General features: G+C 42.1%; 1 protein-coding gene across 2 annotated transcripts in view; it reads right to left on the bottom strand.

Annotated features, from left to right (window-relative positions):
• arhgap12b (Rho GTPase activating protein 12b) overlaps positions 1-16,847 on the bottom strand; it is a 59,178-nt gene that overhangs the window by 38,050 nt on the left and 4,281 nt on the right. For both annotated transcript variants that reach the window (XM_008438434.2, XM_008438433.2), the window contains exon 2: positions 14,162-14,916. In XM_008438434.2, the coding sequence (XP_008436656.1) occupies positions 14,162-14,839 (678 nt within the window). In that variant the 5' untranslated portion in view covers positions 14,840-14,916. The remainder of the gene's footprint in view (positions 1-14,161; positions 14,917-16,847) is intronic.

Raw genomic sequence — 16,847 nt, 5'->3', positions numbered from 1 at the left:
TAAGTAGCAAACGTTGCTACAGGCCATGTTAACTTGTGAAGGGCGTTTGTCTTTGAAGATTAGTAATAACGACAACCTAAGGCGACGTAGAGGAAAGGAAAGCAGGCTAGTAGGCTACACACACATCTACACACACACACACACACACACAGAGTTAAAAGGACATATCTAAACCTTTGGCCCCTCTACCCATTGGCCCACATACCATGACTCAGGGTGCTCAGCTGTGCGAGTTGGGGGTGGAGAGGCAGTGACAGAAAGATGCATTGTGTCACGGGTCATGGATCACTCAGCCCACAGCCCAGAGACTGGCAAGCTGACCAGCCTTCCCACTGCTCCCATCATTCTATGAATCCTCCCAGACGACAGTTCCAGTACGAGCCCAGACACTGTCAAAGGCATTGTCCGTGCAGTCCCTGCTACAGAGAAGGCTGCCTTGTCATCTCTACAGGCCCATCACACATTTAGAGAAACGGGTTTATCATAACCAGCATTCCATAACAAAAAAACATGACCACACAGTGACTTCTGAACAGCCTCACGATTCGCTCATCAAAACAGGCGCCTGCTGCCATTCACAACCTGTCCAGAGGGTCTGATTCATCTGTGATGGAGTCGCTACAAATCAGTGGAAAGAAATTATTGTACTGACAGTAGTAGCAGAGCCCACTCTTATACAGCAACAGGCTCCAATACCTCTGAGCAGAGGGGCCTCATCTCAGTTGTCCTCAGGGTGACCCATAAATGGGTCCTGGTGGGCAAATTGATTGTTACAGAGCTGCTTCTGTAGAAAGCAATTCAATTTCCACTGGGCATGTTTTGCCACATTAACAAGACTGCCGCCTTTGTTTTGTGGAAACAGCGAGAGCACGTAAAGCTCAGCTCTGCCTGCCAAACTGTCCATGGGGCCATTGACAGAATGTGTGCCGGCCAATGGCAAGAAATGGGGCAGTCGGTAACCTAGAGCCAAGAGATGGTCCTCTCCTGCTGAGGGGTGCTGATAGGCATCCAAACCATGGCTGCTACTTCAATAGCAGTTTCTAATAAGGTCAGTGGGTTTTGCTTCACAGTGACAAAGGGACACTGAAAACAGGCCCAAATGAGCCATTGAGATGATTTAGAGATGTTCCTACAGCATGTTCAAGAGTATATTAACCCCCCAACATCCGAGAACCACTCACTACCTCACTTTGTTGCCAGATAACTACTCCACATGATGTTTTCTTCCATATCTATAAATTTGAGATGCATCAGTCAAGCTTTTCCTAGACAATGCAAATCTAAGACTACCCCAAGGCTACTTTCTCATAGCTTGCCACCTCAGTGTGTGGGTGTGGGTGTGACTGGGTGAATGTGAAGCACTTTGTGGTCCTGTGGTCTTGATAAGGCGCTGTACAAGTACAAAACCAAATCAAGACAGAGTATTATGGATAACTGGGATTAGGCTATGATTTGAACCCAGGACCTTTTTGCTGCAATCCAAGTTTTCTAATCTGAAAATCTCTAAAGTGTGTTACCACAGACGTAAGAGAGTCACATTTCACATTGCTATCGTGAGTCGAAACAACCCCCATGTGCAATAAAGTGGCTACTGCCTGATTTGAATGTGTAACCATGGTTCCAAACACACTTTCCTTTCAGCGGCAGCGTCTGAAGAACCTGTGGATGGGCTGGCACATCAATAACAAACAGCTCCTTTAACTGAAAGAAGGGTCCTGACCCAAACAGCCACATCATGCTCAGTTCTAAGGACTCCAGATTACTCGCCTTTCAATTATTACTCAGGGTTTTGTTTGAGAAACAAAAGAGGAATGATGTGGTGAATGAGGCCTCGAAAAGGAGCTGAAACTGAGCAGCAGCTCTTCACCCATTTAAAAAAACTAACAATGGAAGATGTGGAGGAAGTCATTTAAACTTCCCAAAACTGTGGCAGCTTAAGGCATAACAAGGTTTTAAAAAGTTAGTGCTTCGAAAGCAGTAAAATGTCACTCATACCTTACCTAAGGTTTAGTGTTATTAATGAAGAGAAAATCAAAACAAATCTCCAGTCAGCTTTTATAATGCAGATTTTCTAAAATACTTGGGCAATGTCATCAAATCAAATTATTCTCAGGAAGTAATTTTTTCCATTGTTCAACATAAACTTTTTTTTTTTTCATTGAAATGTACCACAAACATATTGAATCAACTTTTCGTGTACCATTGCATCCCTAATATTACCTAATATTATAGAATTAGGTAATAACATACAATTAAGTGTTTGGACCAATGATTCACACATTTACAAATTTTTCTGTGGAACTTGACTTCAAATTATTTGCAAATAGACTGAAAAAAATTCCTGATTTTTTCCATAAAGGATATCTAAATATTCCACAGAAAATGCCACTTGGAAAGTTTAAATACCAAAACACAATGCTATTGGATACATTATTGACTTGCCTTCAAGCAGCCAATCCAGGGGCAGGATTCATCTTCCTTCATGCTGATTAGTTATACCCCCACGAGTGGTGATAAGGAAGACTGTTTCCACTTTTTGAGGTACATATTTTTTGCTTGCTTTAACTTCTAAAACTGACAATTGATGCCATCTAATTTCTGTTTTAGTCATAGCTGACGATGAGTCTGGGAATGCCCCCACTGAGAGTAAGTGATGAAAGATATGGGAAATAAAAGAAGGGGTGAGAGGTGTTGGAAGGGGCTTTATTGAGACAGATGAGATAAGCACATTGTCCAACAGGATAAGAAAGGTTGAGACATGCTGGTGTCTGATGAACAGGACCTGGGGGTGGGTCGGTGTGTATTAACACAGGAATGTACTGTATACAACCCCTTAATCCGGAATTGTAAGAAGATTGTAGAATGTGGGGGCTTCTTGTCTGGGCATCGGGTTGACCTGTGAACTTCTCTGTCCCGCAGCTGCTGGTGCATGAAGCTTATCAAGTGAAGTCTGAACACTCCTCCAGATAGTTATGTTAGTGGAGGCTGCTCTGTCCCTGTGGTTTAATCCATGGAAAACAACATTCTACTATCAGTTCTTATATTTGGGAGAACCGAAATCTCCCTGATATTCCCCTGGATCTTTGATGGCCCAATATGTACAAAACACAGAAAGTAGTCCTAGTGAAACTAATGTATCCTGGTAATAGGGATGTTTAATACCTATTATTTTCATCCTATAAAATACCTGGTGATCAGTTGTTTTGGAAACCATACATTTAAAGCAGGTCTGGGATAATAATGTCTTTCTAATTTGCGTCCCACTTTCATGGACTTTTAATATTTAGTCCAGTCTTGTAATTAGATTTAGTCCGATTTTGAAATTTAGTCCAACATATTCTCTTCCTCACAAAACAAAGCTGAACACATATGAGAAAATGTGATTAATTTGAGTGAGGTTCAGCATTTCAATCACATTTGTTTTGTCATGTTTGTATTATAATGTGAGATGGAGGGGTTAAAACAATCCCTCCGACCATTTTTGGGCAGTGGTGTCAGTTAGCTACCCCAAGCTGAGGGATTTTAACTTTTTTTTTTGTTAATTTAATCTAAACAATATTTGATAATGTCAAAAATATGTCAAATCACTTTGTTACTCATTAATATGGAAACATGAAAAGTGCAGGCAGGCTGGAATAAAAAAAAGAAAATCTGCTTAAAGAACCCCATCAGGTCTACTCTTCTTCCTTTGGGTTAAAAAGGTGCTTGCTCTACCTTGGTAACTCTAAATCCTTCTAGATTTATCCCCACTACACCGTCAGCCTTCATTAACCTTCGGTCAGAATTGCATTCAATGACCAAACAGGAACACATTGGGAGATCTGTGCACTATAGAAACAAGACCAGCTTTGGATACTTGGGATTGCAGTATTATGAAGGAAATGCCATGAAAAGACATAAACAAGATTTGTGTCTGTGTGAGCAGATGACTGTGATTGTATAAGATAGGACCAAAGTGTTTCTCAGCTGAGGAAATGAGCAGAAAGGATTTGGTTTGGTCAGCCTCCCACAGCGGGAAAATAATCACATCGTGCAACAGAAACAAAAACCGCACGAGAATGTCTGCTGGCATCGACATTGGAATATTTTTATTTAATTAATTTTCACAAATTTTCAAATCCGTTATCAGAAAAAACTATGACTAATTGTTTGTACTCAGTTTGCAATCAGATTTAGTTAATATAGTAAGTGGAGAGGGAAATAAAAGTTTGGAGTGACTCAAACAAACCTGTTTGTTTTAGACTAGATAATACTAAACAGAACAAAGTTCACTGTGAGCGACAGGAGGGGAAAACAAGATGAGATTTTGTAATGGTGAGAAAAAAATGTAAGTTGTTTCAGGCTCTACAGACACTTTCCATGCATGTGCATATGTGATTTAACAGATTTATGGCTACTGCTAGCAAATTCCTGCATCAATTTTTAAAAAAATGCTATAAAAATCATGACTGTGATCAAAGCTGAAGCCACAATGACTTTACATAATCTCATACTGCACTATGAAAATCCTGAGTATGCACTGATGACACAGGAGTGAAGTTGCTCCTTTCCCACCTTCTTCAAAATAAACTGGTGTCAAACGTTTGTGCAAAAATTGTTCTTTGTGCCGCTATCATATAAATAAATGTTTCCTGAGGTCATCAAAGGAGACTTCTGGAAACATTAAACCCCTGAACATTTACAAAATCAAGCAAGTTTGGTGTCAGTCAATCAACAAGATCGGTGGATAGATTTATCAGTAATTTTCAGTATCAATGAGGTGTTTAAAATGCGGGAAAAGGTTTGAGGAGTCATTAAAAACTACTTATTTTCTATAACATTGTGACATGTCTGCTGTTCATGCTGTGAGAGAGTGAGCGAGAGCAAGACTTAACAGTTATAAGAAAGGCTTACTGGATTATAGCAACGTTGCTCTTTTTTGCATTTTTGAGCTTTAAACAGTTTTAAAACATGCAGACTTTAGAAATGTCAGAGTAAAGATTAGGGAATATACACATCGTTTTTTGAAATTCTAACCACTACTCTGTCACCTCAACATCAAATAAAAATAATTGATTGCTTAGCTAGAATACATTTATTTATTGCCATCTTTACATTTTCTTATAATTTAGTTCTTAAAGAGAACTTTGAAACCAGACAAAATTTGAATCGACTGGCCAGAAGTCCAAAAAAATCTGAGATTTTAAATAGGTCGAAACATTCTGATTGATGTATTTCTAATAATAAATGTCATGATTCTCAAAGGACGTCCATCATTTCTTGACTATGTTTCACATTTGGAGCAACACAACAAGAGTTCCAGATTCATAACAAAATTAGAAACGATGTGAGAGTGGCTTAAATTGAGCCTGACTTCTAAAAATAATAATCATATTTCATGTTATAGTTTCTCCTTGCCATCATTTATTAAAACATGTTCTAGTGTCCATTTTTATGACTGAAAATCTGTCGCCCTTCAATGACAGGCTAATGAACAAACCGCCGATGTCTGCAAAGAGGTGATCAAACCAGCCAACGGTGCTGTGGGGAACACTGCACCATCCGTTACCGCTGGCATATCCATTTCACTAATGGACACCAGGAGAGTCACTCTGTCCGCCAGACATGAGGACACTGAAAGGCTGCAGGCTGTGCACTGCACACAACTTTGATCCCTGCTTCTAGTGTCTGTTCTTTCTCTGAGGCTATTTTTGTCCCGCTTTGAGGGAGAGTACAGAGACAATAACCTCAATCGGCGAGAGCGCCGTTGGAGAACCTTGTTGATGCTGCGGCACAATTGGACTTCCTGTGTGAAACGAGTGGAAAGCGAGCAGAAAGAGCGAGACTCGTCCACAGTGGGCTGGGTCTCTCCCTTTATCCTCCTTTGTGTTAAAATCTGGAGCATTGCTGCTCAGCAACAGATGCCGGTGGAAAGTTCTGAGGCCTAAAAAGTTCTGGAAAGTCAACGACACATCCATTCTTAAAAAAAACACACAAAAAAAACACAACGTAAAGAATGATGTTAATTACACAATGCAGCACACCTTTCCGCAGCGCTGCCAGAGACTCATTTTGAACTCTGGTGCGGCAGCTGCTACAGGAACCGTTTCACCGTTGATTGATTCTCAGCTCAGCTATTGTCTCTGTGGCAGCCGCGGTGCATAATTAAGGATATCAGAGGCGTATGACAGAGACAATAAGTGCCCCTTAATGGCTCCAGACTCCTACGCTCTGATGCTTTCAGCAGTCCTCCCACATGCTGCCATCCAGCTCCATCTCTCCTGAGGAAACAATCAGCCAGAGCACAGAAACTACGGACGGCTCGCGAGTCACGTCTCTGACCTGCATATGCATCCAACTGCTGCAAAATCTGAAAATGTGGAACCGCCACAAGATATAATAAGTTGGATCATCTTTCGTCTGAGATCTGTATGATCAAAAGGTGACAAAGTACAACTGATCAGATCGATTCAACGGAAGCTGGAAAATACCTGCAGCATGCAGCAGTAGAACAATTATTGGGAATGAAGGTCTAACATTGTGACAGATTACAAATGACAAAGGATCTCAATAAGCCTAAAATAGCATCTCAAAGCTAAGCATGCCGACATTAGCATTGCTGACAACACTAATGTTAGCATCCACAGTTTACAATTTTAAGGAGGACTTTTTTCAAAGAAGTTCCATGAAGGATCAAGGATTCCTGAAACACTTGAAAGTTGAGTATAACAGAATTCTACACCAATATAATGGTTTATTATTGTTACTATGATTATTATTATCAACATCTTTTCAATAATTTAGCAGCAAAAACATTTTTGAGTTGAAAATATTGCAATCAATTAATTACAGACCCTGTAATTAACTTGATTAACATTTTTAAGCAAGTCCCACCATTAATTAATACATATAATTATTTGGGATGTCAAAATTAAGGAGTTAATTCACATTTTTTAACACTGTAAAAGAAAAAAAAATTACACGCAATTAATTGCACAGGTTTCAGTATTTGTTGGACATCATCTGCGCTGTAGTTTGAACAAAATCTGTTTCAGACATTTCCAGTTTTTTAAAAAAGTAAACTGTCAAAGTAGCTCCACTCTCTCTCCTCCTCTCTTACTCGCGCTGCTCTGTGGCACTGCAGAACAGAAGCACTTTAGCACCGAGAGCACAGGAAGAACCATACAATTATTTTACTGTTGTAGACAAAACAATCTAGCAAAGTATCATTTTACATGCTGGAATTGACGACTAAAGCAACACTAAGCTACTATGAACAAATAAAAAACATGAACAACAATAAATACAACAGCATCAAAGACGTGTTAAAGGTTCCAAGGTTCTGCCAATCAACAGCCATGATAAAAACATAGAACCTTTGTAATGGTACAGAACTCTACTGAACCAATATCCTTCACTATTGATTGATAGAACATTATAATTCATTGTTTTCTTAAAAGTAAAAATTGATTAACTCTCTTTGGTTTCTTTAGACGGATTTGTTCCATAGATAGAAATACAACATGTCATTTGTTTAGTTCTAACTTTATATTTTTGTTATTATCTTTTTGTTATTTGTTGTTATCTAATCTATTTGTTATTATTTAATCTAATCCCCCATCCATCCATTTTCTTCCGCTTATTCGGGGTCGGGTCGCGGGGGCAGCAGCTTCAGAAGGGTGGATGGAAGGGTGGATCCTCTCAAATTATAAAATCTATCTCCTTTAATAAATCTTTTTTGCAATTGTACTGGTAATATACAGTTATGCATTTCAAAACATAACTTCCAGAATATTATAGTCCACCACGTTGGAAAAATTCATTTACTTTAAGTTAAAGAACAATGGATTTGTTGGAACTCCCTCAGGTTTTCTGCTTATAATTCTAAAAGCTTTTTTTTTTTTTTTTGCAAAAATATCAAATCAATATCAGCCAAGTTACTTGGATCAGGGTCAGAATGGGCCGTCATTTGCTATAGACTCTTAACTTCTTGTAAGTTTGGTGCTTTGCAAAGCAGAGACGTGATCAGAACAACTCAGTGATGCTGAGGGAATCAAAACCTGCTGGCTGTTCTCAGATCAGCTCAGTAGAACCTCATGGCCCATCTATCTGTTCCAGTAGTGAGAGGCCACTGTGGGGAGTGACTGGGAACTGGTGTGAGAAAGGTTCTGGTTATGTAACGGTGCGCTGACACAAAGCCATGATATTGCTGGTGTTGGAAGTCTCCAACAAGGTGAAATACCACAGAGACTGGGCAGCTCAGCCTGATTAGACCGGACCGGGTCATGAGAACGCAGAGGGAACACGAGCTGCGGCGGTTAGCTCAGGATAAATGAGGGCTGTACTATCAGAACCAGGCCAGCTTGGTGTCCTTCCCTTCTGCGGGTACATACCGTCCCGGTCCGCTGAGCCACTGAAGTGAGCCGAGCCCGGAGAGACAGGTGAAGGACTGGAGGAACCACAGCAAGCAGCGGGATGAGGAAGAGGAGGAGGAGAGCAAATGAGATAGGTGAAGCACGCAGTCATCTTCTTTTGGGAGTAATCGGCGCTGCGCGCTGCATCACATTCTGACAGGCGGAGAGAAGAGAGCTGCAGAAAACAAGAGGACTGACGTCGCTCCTCTGTCAGCCGCGTTCTTCAGTTACACGCCTGCTGCTTTCAGCCGTTACACAACAGCAGATATCTATTATCCTACCCCAGTGGAGCTGGAGCTAATTATGTGTCTTCTCAATACGCGTGTGTAGGTATGCAGGAAATTTAAACTGATTTCATATTAAAGGTTGGAGCTGCATGTGAGGCAGCCATGCATCAGTAAAGAGACCGCAGCCTGTTGAGAAGAGTTTAAACAGTTGTAATGGTTACCATTAAGACTGGGCGATATGGATCTCAAATTTTAACATAATATGTTGTGGTATTATTGTGATAATGGTGAAGATAATGATTAAAAAAAACTATCACTTCTTTTTTAGGTAGGTATATGGATGTGTTAGCATGAAACAAACACCGTTATTGAAAAGCATTTCTGTTTAAAACAGGCTTCTTCAATACATCACTTGAAAAGTGTAATTTATATAAATGTAATTAATAATTTTTGAATGTATTGATATTCATTGATGCTCTCGTGGAGCAAACAATGGAGAAAATAGAGTAGCAAAAATAACATTTCTGATAAAATACTTTAAGTTTTGTTTTTTATTATTCACTAACTAAAAATACTTGTGACATCAATAAGTTCTTATGATAAGAAATTTTTCATAATAAATGATCAACAACATGATAAATGTCCACACCTTAAGTCAATTCAACTCCGTTTTTCCGTATCGGATCGGCCGATACTAAACCTCTAATATCGGTATTGAAAGTGGATCTTTAGTTACCATGGTAAAATATTTGAAAGTATCATTTTAAAATGCAACGACCATGAAAACTGTACTTGATTACATGTAATTTAATAAAAAATAAAAAAAAAATCCATCTTTTTTTTTTATTGTCCATCATACAGCGTCTCAGATGCTTTGCAGCGCAAACAAGCAAAAGGCAGAGCAAGTAATACTGACCTCCCAGAATGCACCATGATCTGCTTGAGCCCTATTTCCATGGAACAAATCCGCTAAGTTTGCAACTTATCATTCATTTATCCGTGATTATCAATAACCACAAACGTGCAAATTTGACCTGGTGGTCGGCTCTATCAGGTCTGGCTGATTTGCGACGGAAGATGGATCAGATTGTGCCCACATGCAAATATCAGCCAATCGCCGAGCTCTCAAAATTGATGAAATAGGTTAATTTATCACCGTTTCCCTTATGATGGATGAAGAACAGAAGTAACCTTCTAGTTTTTACCAACAGACTTCAGCCCAAGAAAAATAGAAGAAAAAAAAAGTCTCATAAAGGAGTAGAACACAACAATCTCAACATGATAAATCTTTGGTCAATGTTTTACATGAAAACTCTTCTTAGCTTAGCATTCACAAAAAACCAAGACATGTTCTCAGCTGAGAACAGATGTGAGGATGAGAATAGTCTCCTCTAAAAATTACAGCTGAGCTCCAGACACAGGTGTGCAAGGAGGAAGACGAGACAGCAGAGGAAGGGTCGGAGACGAGCTGAACTAAGAAGAATGCAGGCAGGCAGACAAAGAGCCAGACTGTCACATGATCACACAGGATGCATCGTTTGCTCAAGCTTAATATTAGATTTACAGAGCTCCGGCACTTCCCGTTAGAAGGTAAAGCAGATCTTCTCTGGCTCAGCTCCCCTGCTGCCTCACTCTGCGTGCGTGCGTGCGTGCGTGCGTGCGTGCGTGCGTGCGTGCGTGCGTGCGTGCGTGCGTAGGCAGGGCTGGAGGTAGGAATCCCAAGTATGCAGTGGAAAACAAGCCGGGGCCTCTTCTTCAGCCCGTGCTGCAGTAAGACTCAGCAGAGGAACACTTGTTTCTAGTGGGATTTACGAGGTCTTGGTGAAACGAGAGCGTGAACTCTTCTTGGACGCGCTTCAAAAGACCTTCGCTTATTTAGACGCTGGCTGGAGGACAGAAGACTCTGACTCCGCGGAGAACAAATCCACTCAGCAAAACATACAATTAGCCGGGAATTGTGGCAACGGATGCTTAGGAACGGGATGTTTCCATACAGTAAAACTGAGGTGCAATCTGATAGGCTAACAAACACCAATGCATTCATGCTGCTTCATGCGGGAGAAAGCTCTCGTCACACAGCAATAGTGATCCAACTCACTGGGCCTAAATAGCAGCGGTAAATTGATCAGCCCAGCCTGGGAGAGAAATCGTTTTCAAAGTGCACTTAGAGATCCCAGCAACCACACAACGGCCATACATTCCCACTCAATCTTCGCTCAGCTACGGTCAGCCTTACACAGGACGTGCTCAGGCTGCGTTTCTTCACAGGGCGATGGACAATCCATCAAAATCTGAAGACATGCTCAGACACTCATGTTCCTTCAACTGTATTGTTCTCCTCCGCCTTTAGCAGTGACCTTGTAAAGAAATCGTTCATCTCTCCCTGACAGCCATTGGGAGCATCGGCCGTTAGGGTTGGGTGAACACCCCAACCTCCTCCTCCTCTTCCTCCTTCTACTCCTCCTCCTCCTCGTTCTCCTTCCCATGTCCCTTCAAGCACTGCCAGCAAGTAAGAAGACCACACAGCAGGGCAACGGAAGCCAGCCACAAGGTCCCGACTCAGCTGTTTCCTTTTCACAATCTGTGCAGATGCATTTACAGGCCGCTCGTGTTGTCGTGGCTACTGGCATCTTTACAATGTCCCTTCTAGGAAATTTCACTAATGCAAGGTGTCAGATGTTTAAAGATGGTTTATTTTAGGGAAGTGAGTGATTAGTAATCACAGCAAACAGCCGGAGGAACAGACAGTTCTTGTTCTGAGCGATCCTTGTAGGACCACCACATGTGATGAAGGGTGTTGGTCATGTCACCCTTTCAGCATTTCCCACATTTCCGGTTTCTTACCTTTCGTGCAATGCTTTCTTAGGTATAATTAAGAACCAAGCATTTTTCTGTCCCACTTTGGAGACATTATGTACCCAACACGTCCACAAACTTCTGATCAATCACACAACACAGAGAATTCTGCGTGAAATAACTTGTCCCTGGCCAGGGGTCAAGAAGGGAAAGAGGAAGCCTCCCTACCAAAGAGATGATGCAATTTTCGTCAGGCGACTACGTCAATCAGAGCTGATTTCAGAGCTTCAGATGGAGCTTCAGGTGAGCCTTTAGTTGTTTGGAAAGACGGAAAAAGAACGGTATCCCGTAAGCAGGACTGTGCGACGTGCTTGTGATGACAATAAAAATCAAAGCAACCATTGCTAACCATTGCTAAATTCTACATCTAGTGTGAGCATCAAAGTTCATCCAACTCACTCCTATATCAGCATGAAGAGTGATGATGGATTGCATTTGATTTAATGCATCAGAACAATCCTTTGCAATCGCATTATGGCACACACTGAAATTGTATTGATATATTAGGCAGCTCTAGCTGTAAGACCTAATCTTTTTCAGTGGTAAGGCTGAAGAACATATTTGGCCTATAACACTCTTGGGTCGCTTGCTGAAGTGAAAAAATTTAAACACAAAGAAGTCAAGTGGGTTTTTGATGATTTTAAACATTCTGATGTAGAATGTTCTTGGATTTCAGACAAACATTTCTGGTTCTTGATATTATTATATGTTGAACTGGCACCCAGCAAACCATCAGTAGTAAACCTGCTGCTGAGGGAAAACTCAAACAAATATCTGCTAAACTGATTAAAGTCTTCTGTTTAAATTGGCACTGTTCTCTAGAAACTCTGCAGGAACCCCTGCAGATCTTGTTCACTGCAGTGAAATTAGGTGAGTTGAAAGAATTGCGTTTTACACTGAGTCATTTACACGCCTGGCAACAGGCCAAACAGAATGCCCTAACAGAACGCCACAAAGCAACCAGAAAAGAGTGGGAGTGGGTTCCAAACGCCCCTTTGACCCCAAACTGTGCTGAAGTCGACGGGGAGTTGTGGCTGAACGCTGTCAGCTGTGCGCTTTATATACACCCTGCCCCTTCTACTGCACCCTGACTATAAAAAGATGGTTAAAAAAAATATCGAAAGAGCTGCCAATGTTAATGTGAGTGGAGTGAAACGTGCGCTTATTTTGGTCTCTGTGATTTGACAAGCATGAAATAAATTCCTAACGTTTGCTGAAGACCGGCAGCGACAAAGAAAACGAGTCTTTCCTCGCCCAGATTGGACCCTTTGACATGAGTCCCAGACTTGACCCACAAATTGTTCAGCCATCATAACACTGGAGGCTCTGGAGCTGCAAACTGTGCTGCCATTCTCACATTTCCTTACTTCATACTGCACATCAGACATGGCGTTCGCGCTTCCACATGCTCGTGCTCACACAGTGGACCCCATGGCAGGGGGGTAGGGGTGATGACAGGGGGCTACGCAGGATCCTCGGCAGATTTGACCTAGTTTCTATTCAAGCCAGTCTCTTTGTTTGCTCCGTGGTGGAGGAGGCTGCTGCAGCAGTGCGTGGAACAAAGAACACAAGCAGCTTTTGGAGCGTTCAAACAAGCTGCCCCTGCCTGGATACGGCCACAGTGTGCAAACCGTTTGCGAAGGCGGTGCTGCTCGGACTCCCACCATGTCAAGGTCATGTGCTTTGATCTACCTACGCAGCAGACGAAGGGGGACCAACCACAGCTCCTGCCGACCCTCTCACCGCTCTCCAGACTCGGAGAGATGAGAAGGAAACCATGGAGGAGTGAGAGGAACTGATTTAGTTCAACACTTTCACTGGGAGAGAAATAGGAAGTCTCAGTTCCTGCAGACACCTTGCAGAGATTCTCTGCCTTCAAGCACCAGCCATGTGGTGACACCATCACCCATGTACCAACAGTGGAACAGCAACACAACTCACCATCAGCTGAGTTTGACTGTTTATTTTATTACTGTGCATTGCAGAGGTATTCATATCTCATATGTATATTTTACTTGGATTTAGTGTTGAAAACTGGGGATGATTCTGGTTTATACAGTTTGAAAAGTCAATAAGCATAACGACAGTCGGGGACAGTGACTGACTTTCTAACTTTTGAGGTGGTAGATAAGATTAGCGTGCAAGATTGGTTTCTCATCTAAGTATCCGCTGATTGAAGATCTCCCAAAATTAAGGAACATGAGCCTAATTTAAGTAAAATAATATACTTTATTTTTAGAAAAGAAATTAAAATCTGAGAAAGGTGCCATGCATTTGTATTTAGCATCCTTTACCCTGGGAGGGTCAGAAGAGAGACAACTGTCATGCAGAACTTTATGATTAGCAGAAAATGGACACTCTACATTATCCTGAAAACACCACCCACACCATGAAAACATGTTTGTCCTCAGAGATGCAAAAGTTGAATTTTGGAGCCTAATACATGACAATTCAGTAACAAAACTGGTCAAATGCTGGAAAAGACAGACAATTTCGCAGAATGTGAGGAAACCTTCTGGAATCTCAACTGAAAGGGGCGAATCTTACTGGGACAAGAGCTGATAGCTGAGATAACAAGGAGGTAATTTGAGATAATTTGACATTTGAGACGGGTACAATTCTCTGGATTATTTCCCTAAAACCACTAAACAAACCCAGAGATGAGCATTCACAGCTGTTTCCTACCTGCATGTGTTCTGTTGAGCTGCTGCTCAGCTCGTCTCCAGACTCCGAGTCGTTGCGCTGTTTGACGGACCCTTCTCCCGGCGCCTCGCTCGCAGCCGAGCTCTTGTCACTGTCCGGACTTTTGCTGAGTCCGTTTCCTGCTTTGAGTGGAGGTGAGTCGGCCCGTGTCCGTGGCAATGACGAGTTGTTACTGTGGTGGTGGTTGTTGTTGTTGTGGAGGAGAACCAGCTCTGCCACCAGCTTGCAGTGGTGCGGACTCCCCAGGTTCTGGTTGGCATCCTTGGGGAGAACAGGCGGCGTGACGCGGTCTGAGGACGGCGACGGGGTGGAGGAGGGCGACGGACGGCCGAAGCTTGACATTTCCGGCTGAGGCCTGTTGAGGTTCTCGTTGGATTCCCTACAGATGTCCAGAACGGTGGGCTTGGCCCTCAGGGCGGGCTTCTGCGGCGGCATCAACGCCCGTCGCACCTCCCTGACGTACTGCGCCGGAACATAGAAGGCTTTTGCCCCTTCCTCCTTCCTCACCTGCCACCAGTCCTCGTTGGTCTTCTTCACCAACATGTAACATTCTCCCTGGCGGATGGCCACCATCTTATCCTTGGCCTTGTACTCGTAGTCATACTCCACCTCGACGTAGACCTGGCCTGGGGCGATGGGAAGCCCCTCTCTGTCCGCCATGTCTGCTGGAGCACGCGCTTCGACTCCGACCCTCAGCTGCTCAGCGACCCGGGCGGCTCCTCATGTTTCACTGAACACTGCAGGAGACAAGACCAGACAGGAAGTGGAGGTTATGTCTCAGCGGGATATCACGACACAGAATTGAAAGGGCAACCATGCAGTTATTGTAAAAATGGACTACATTCTCCATTGTTATCAGAATGGTAAATATGAAAACTACACCGAGCCCTGTCACAGTCACGTGTTTCATATTAAGTAGAGACGCACCGATCCGATATTAATATCTGCATCGTTCCCGATATTGAAAAAAAAAAATTCTATATCAGGTGTCAATGTTCCCAATTCATAAGAGCAGATCTGTTCAGTTTAATTCTGAGCAACGTCATGCTTTATTATTTATTTTACATTATATTTAGAATTACTAATTGGACTTTCTGAATCATTTGAAAGAAAGTTTGTTACAGTTTATTGTCATTTTCATGTTATTATTTATTTTACATTAGCTGTTATATTCCTAATGGCACCGACTGAATAAATTAAAGTTGTTTTGTTTTTACATGTTTGACCAGCTTGTGAAGCTGTTGGTGTGTTTAAGTGCTCTGCACTGGTGCAGAGTGGTAATTCGGTACATTTGCGTTTCTTTTTTAAACTAAGCCTCTGATATCTGTATCGGTACTAAATGTGAAAAAAGTGGATCCCCGAATCCATGCTAACATTAAATAAAAATAAACTCTTGTGTTAAATATCACTTGTCTCACCGAGGCTTAAATTCTGTCTGAAAAATAGAAATCACCTCTCAAAATAAGCCCAACTGATTTGGTCCTTAAGAAATTTACTAGACTAAACTCGATCATGTAATGCGTCACCTCTTAGGGTGGATCAAAAAGACGTCAGAGTTTCTTAATTTTGTGAGACTGGTCAATACCTGCAATACAAACCGATCTTTTCCATTGTGATCATGTGATCTTTTCCACATCAATGGAAAAGATGTTATCAACTTACCAACGTTCACGCTATATTTACTTACTTTTCAGACAGAAAAACAAAAATCAAAATTGGCACGTCTAGAACGAAGCTGGTGGTAATTTGTCTCCAAACATCATATGAGCTAAACTCTATGTGAAGTTTATAGCATTTTAACTTCATATTTTCTTTATTTGTATATTAGTAGAAAAAACTTTATAACCAGATATTACTTCTAAAAAGGTCATTCCTGATGTCTGTCCACCTTTGCATTGTTTGCTGCAGCTGAGCAGTGAAAGTTTCTAACTCTTTGGAAGTGGTTTCATTTCCTGTTGATGAGCTAATTTAACCATTAGCACCTGGATGCTACTAGCGCTCTTTATGTCAGCTGTTATGAAATAATGTTTAAGGTAATGAACTTGTCCTCCTGCTCCACTAAGGCCTTATTTACCAGAACTACACATTATTAGTCTTTATGCAACAACTCCTAGGATTAATTTTCATCGTTGCGGTAACTCCTCCACCTCTTTCCTCACCACCAACCACAAACCTCCGGGGTCTTGGTTTCTACTCCCCGGCTTATTAGTCACCCTTAATACCACAACCACAAAGTGCTGCTGCTGCACACTGACACTATGATACGATGGCCTGCCGTGCATGAATGGTGAGTCAATAAAGAGCGCTGCAGGGTGACTCCTCCTGATCCTCGTAAACCACTGGACTCTGATTGCTATGGTTACCCATACGACTAAGGAGCCTAGTCTGCAGCGCTAGCGGTGATGACAACAAGACCTCACACAACCAATCCTCCATGCAGTCCTCCAAAAACACTGGTCTTCTTATTCCATCCCAGATCTGAGCGGTGACATCATTACTCACAGTGCAGACTCAGTCAGGAGCCTTTAAAACCGTCCTGCTGTATCAGTCAGAGTGTGAGTCAGGTGACAGAGGCAGCTGGGGCCCTTCTCCATTCCTCTGGGGTTTGCTTTGGGACGTGGCCCGTCATCGATCCCCCTGTCAGAGAGTATCCCTTCGTCTGCTAGCC

This window comes from Poecilia reticulata, linkage group LG20 (genome assembly GCF_000633615.1).
Source record: "Poecilia reticulata strain Guanapo linkage group LG20, Guppy_female_1.0+MT, whole genome shotgun sequence".
NCBI lineage: Eukaryota > Metazoa > Chordata > Actinopteri > Cyprinodontiformes > Poeciliidae > Poecilia > Poecilia reticulata.
This window is presented reverse-complemented; position numbering and strand designations above follow the sequence as displayed.